Here is a 5,101-nt window from a genome sequence, read left to right as displayed (position 1 = left end):
TAGACGTTTGCGGCTGGTGGAGGGCCTTGGTCATCCGACGAGCAGGTGCAACTATCACCATCGTCGGAGTCGGAGTCGGAGCGGATGACGAGCCCCTTCATCCGACGAACCGCCCTGTCCTGCCCCCGCTTCAACCTGGCGACCCGAGCCTTCACCGCCGATGCCTCCTTTGCCTCATGCTCTGACTGCTCAATACCAAAGCTAGAGTGCCTTGGTATTCTTCTGTCGGAGGCGGCGAGCATCCTTCTCCACCGTCGTGAGGGATCGGCGGTAGACCCATGCGAGGAGATGCGGGTCCTCGTCCGTGTCCGCCTTCGTCCCGCGGCGGCGGCGGCGCGCTGACTGCTCCGTCGCGTCCCTCTCCTGTGCACGCTGCCTCTCGCGTCGTGCGGCGCGGGCACCAACACCCATTGATGCCCGTGTGGAGGAGCGAACGACGGGGAAAGGAGATGACACAGGGGGCGGTGCGGACTGTGCTGTCCTGTCGTCGCTGTGCGAGGGACAGGATGGTCCAGCTCCTGCTTTCGCGCTGCACCGGCGTTGGAGCTGCGACGACGCTCCAGATCCGGAGTTGCCGCCAGTCTCCACCTTGGACCGCTCCAGCGCAATGCGGAGGGCCATCACCTCTTCGTAGTCAAGCTCGGAGCCGGAGTCGCTGCTGGAGCTGGACATTGTAGTTGATGAGATCAAAATCGGAGAGGGAGAGAAAAGGACGGAGCGAGAGAGAGAGAGTGAGCTAGGGTTTGGAGCGAGGCGTCCGGATTGTGGTTTTTTTGCGGGACATATGTGGGGGCGGTGGTGGGCCGGACCTGACAGACAGATGCGCCCTGCCCGGGCCGCCCCATATCCATCCTATATTTGGGCTGGATATTAGGGGCGCTGGTCAGCCCGGTCGTTTGTTCATGGTTTGAAAGATCTGGTTGGTTTTTTTTTTTTTGACCGGACAATGACCGGGCGACTTGTCCAAGCGTTTGAGACTGGTATGAAAGGCCTGGCTGTAGATGCTCTAATTGCCTATTTTCTTTTCGACTTAATATCACTGTGCACTTTGATGAGGGTGGAAAAAGAGCGCTCGTCGCAGCAGATCGACACATTTTCTTGTCCGCCTCCGCTCTCTTGGCCACCTCGCTCTTCCCTCGGGCGGAAGCCAGCTTATCGTTCCAAACCGCTCATTGGCTCTCGGCTCCCACGGTCTCACCCACGCTCGCTTCTCGTTCCAAGGGTTTGGGGTTTGGGTTCGGCGGGGTGAGACGGTGGTTTGCCCGATCTGATTGACCTAGAGTTAGAGGCGGGAGGGCATGTCCAACCCACCGGCGAGCCCCTCCGGCGACGTCGGGAGCCGCATTAGTGGCAGCCTCGCGGCCGGCGGCAGCAGGGAGGAGCGGGGCGCGTTCCTGCCCATCGCCGACATCAGGCGCATCATGAGGAAGGCCATCCCGCCCAACGGGGAGATCGACGAGGAGGCCGCGCAGGAGCTCGTCCCCGAGTTCGTCCCCTTTCATCACCCGCCGCTATTCGGTCTCCGTTTGGCTTGAACGGCCTTTGCCCTTTGGTTTCGGCGGCTGACGCGTCGGTGCTTTGCAGGGCGAGGGGCGACGGATGCAAGAGGGCGAGGCCGGAGGCCATGGCCGGCGACGACCTGCTGCCCGAGATGACGAAGCAGGGGTTTCAGGCCTACCCGCACAAGAACAGAGTGGTGCGTATACCGGTTTGATGGATGTTTGGGTAAATCAAATTGGGTGGATTCAGAGATGATAAGGGTGGATTGATTTACTAACTTGGTCTGATTGGTTTATCATCGATTGCAAAGTTTAGATAAAGGGTTCATCTCGAGGCACTGCTTTTGGCACCAAATTGGGTGGTTGTTCTGCAGAACTTTCTTGCCCCTTAAACAAGCCGACCTTTGCTTCGCTACACCCTCCCTAAAAAACCTTTAAAGAAGGGTATTTCGTATTCAGCTAATTATCTGATTGTTGTTTCCGGCTAGACCACTTGATCAGCCATTGGTTTCTCTGTAAAAGTTATGTTATCTTGTACCATGGAGAAACCACTCCTACATTGCATAACCGTTGTCTATCTTGTATTAAAGCTGTCTCATCGTGCAAATTTCAAGCTCTTGCTAAATTTGAGCATCCATGTTATCTCTGTGATGACACCTTGTTTTTCAGGAGCTCCCTTGCACAATGGAGGCTGAGCCAAACCCATTGCCTGTATCTGATGCCAGGGATTGGTCTGAGCTCCCACTCGATGCGCTTTCTGCAATCTTCATGAAGCTTGGGACCATTGAGATCCTGATGGGTGCCGGACTTGTGTGCCGCTCATGGTTGGTGGCAGCCAAGTCCCCTGAGCTGTGGCGTTTTGTGGACATGACCCGCCACAAGTTGGTTTTCTCCAAGGGGGGAAACGTCATGTACAAAATGGCAAAGGTGGCTATAGATCGGTCTGATGGACGGATGGAATCGTTCTGGGCTCAGAAGTTTGTCACTAGTGAACTCCTGAATTACATTGCAAGCAGGTAATTGTTCTTTGTGTCCTAAATTCCCATTCTTGAATTTCAGCATTTGGTCTCTTACTCTGTATGTGTCACACTCTGAAACCTATCAATCTGTAGTGCTGACACACTGTTTGCAGTATTTAGCACGCACCTAGTAGTTTAATTTTCGCTAAACATGTCAGCGTTTATGATATATTATTGAGACATATGTAAAATAGTGTTATCTTCATGGGATTCAAAGGACAGCCAAATGCTTTCTGTATGGCTATATTTGTCTCAACAAATAGGGTATTTAGGACAGGTCGCTTATGGCCAAATAATTTGCCTTGAGGTACTGACTCTTGTTAGATATTTACGGTACATCGTTATATGATATTTACGACAGGCTACTTATTGCCAAATGTGAAACTCATTTGATATTTATCATACGTTTTTTTTCTAACTGTGAATGATTGTAGGAGAGTTTCCTACAGTCTTGTTGTTATATTAATCAAGGATCAGGGTTACAAAGTTACATTGTATTTACATAGCTATCACTACAAGCTACTTAGTGTCTCACTGTAAGAGGAGATGAAAAAGTAATGCTAATTAGTAGGATACTTTTTGAGAAAAGCAACTAGTGACTAGGGCAGGCCCCCAACAAGGTCGGCTATGAAACCCCCAAGGGCAGGCTTTGTTCTATGCCTGAGCATCTCGAAGTCTTCCTTTAAGGACAAAATATGTTTACTGTTTAAACTTGTTATGTAGTCTTACTGTACTTGTCTGAGTTTACTCGGTTCATGTGTGTCTACTTTCGTACTTGTCTCTGCAGATGCAACTCATTGAAGAGCATTCGGCTCATCGGTGCCTATTACTTTTGGGATGATGAGGACGTAGTAATTAAGCTTGCAGCTAAATGTCCAATGCTAGAAGAGATAGAGTACTCTGGTCAGAAGCTGACATGGGACTTTTTCAAGGGGATTGGTGCAGCGCGCCCAGCGCTGAAGCGTCTAAGAGTCTGTTTGCCGTGGTTCGATTCAGATTCAATAGAGCGTGAGATCAGGATGGAACAGCGCCAAAACGACGAGGAGGAAGAGGAGGAGGAGGAGGAGCCTTATGAGGCCTGGGAGGCGAGACACAATGAGGAGGCCTTCGCCATAGCAAAGAGCTTGCACGAGCTGCGGCTCCTTCAGATGGCAGGCTACGGCCTGACTAAGAAAGGGGTGTATGCCATCCTTGAAGGCTGCCCCCACCTTGAGTTCCTCGACCTTAGAGAATGCGGCCACCTCCTAGTTGACGCTGAACTCAAAGCTCGCTGTGCCAATATCAAGCATGTCCGGCTGCCAGGAGCGTGGCCTCACGCTCATTGCCCAGAACTTGATACCATTGAGGAGGACGAAGGTGAAGTGATCGAGATGCCTAATCTCTATGAAATAGAGGCTCAGGCTCTCCACAACGAGGCAGCGATGGACAATGATGACTACGGCGAGAACTACTGGGATGACTACTCGCTCCCCTCCCCCCCTGGCTCGCCTGTGCCGACCTACTCCATGGATGATCCCAGATACTACTGGGAGCTGTAACAGGTGCAGCTGTGCCATGTTCAGTAGTCCAAATCACTGTCTTGGTGTTTTGGATCCTGAAGAGCGTGTGTGTATCCCTGCAGGAGAGCTTTTGATGTACAGGCAAGCCAAGGGTGCTTTTGAACCATCTGCCTTTAGTGTGCGTTTTACTACTTTGTGTAAATGGTTGGACGGGCAGCTTGCAAGTGTCGTACTACGCAGCTCTATTCTCACGTTAATTGCTTGAACCTTTACCTGAGCTTATTACTTGTGGTCTGAACTTTTAACAAATACTCCCTCCGTCCCATAGTATAAGACATTTTTGCAAGCTAAACAACTTATGTTGTGGGACGGAGTGAGTATAAGAACAACTTATGGGAGTGGAGAACAACTTATGGGAGTGGAACATGCTAAAAGTAAATTTTATAAAGAAAACATCGACAATCTTTTATCCTACAGAGTACAAATGGCGCAACTTATCATGCATTTCGATGGAACTTTGTTAGGTACCCCAATATTTCATATTTTTACATGTTTATAAGTATATTAGCCATAAAGTACGTAGCCAATTTGTAAGATAGTCCTAAAACAACTTTGAGAATATGACGTTAGAAGAACGATCATATTGAATCGACCCAAGACTTGTTTGTTATACTTTGAGATACAATCGTCAGAAGTCAGTTGTTATAACATGGAGTGTTAACGTGTGAATTAGTTCCTTAGGTCATGAGAGTATCATAGTCACTTCTTATCGTACGATGAATTTTGGGGTCGCTCAAACGTCATCTGTAACACGGTGATCAAAACGACAACTTACAAGTTCATCAAAAAGTTTGACAAGGGACTATATAGCTCATGAGTGGGATTTGCTCCGACGACGGTGGAGAGATATTCTTATGGCCCTCTCGGTGTGACGGCTTCCATTGTCGTCTGGCCAGACACAGGTGACCACTGTTGGAAATATGCCCTAGAGGCAATAATAAATTGATTATTATTATATTTCCTTGGTCATGATAATCGTTTATTATCCATGCTAGAATTGTATTGATAGGAAACTCAGATACAT

At 49.5% G+C, this 5,101-nt stretch overlaps 1 protein-coding gene across 1 annotated transcript; it reads left to right on the top strand.

Annotated features, from left to right (window-relative positions):
* Nucleotides 1–1,100: 1,100 nt before the first annotated feature.
* Nucleotides 1,101–4,299, top strand: LOC119278051 (putative F-box/LRR-repeat protein 23). The gene is made up of 4 exons (XM_037559402.1): nt 1,101–1,486; nt 1,585–1,696; nt 2,169–2,515; nt 3,306–4,299. Exons 1-4 carry the CDS (start codon nt 1,299–1,301, stop codon nt 4,054–4,056), a joined length of 1,398 nt encoding a protein of 465 aa, XP_037415299.1. The 5' UTR covers nt 1,101–1,298; the 3' UTR covers nt 4,057–4,299.
* The last annotated feature ends 802 nt before the right edge of the window (nt 4,300–5,101 follow it).

Source organism: Triticum dicoccoides, chromosome 3B (genome assembly GCF_002162155.2).
Source record: "Triticum dicoccoides isolate Atlit2015 ecotype Zavitan chromosome 3B, WEW_v2.0, whole genome shotgun sequence".
In the NCBI taxonomy this organism is placed as follows: domain Eukaryota; kingdom Viridiplantae; phylum Streptophyta; class Magnoliopsida; order Poales; family Poaceae; genus Triticum; species Triticum dicoccoides.
Note: the sequence above shows the minus strand (reverse complement) of the source record. Positions and strands in the feature narration are given on the sequence as shown.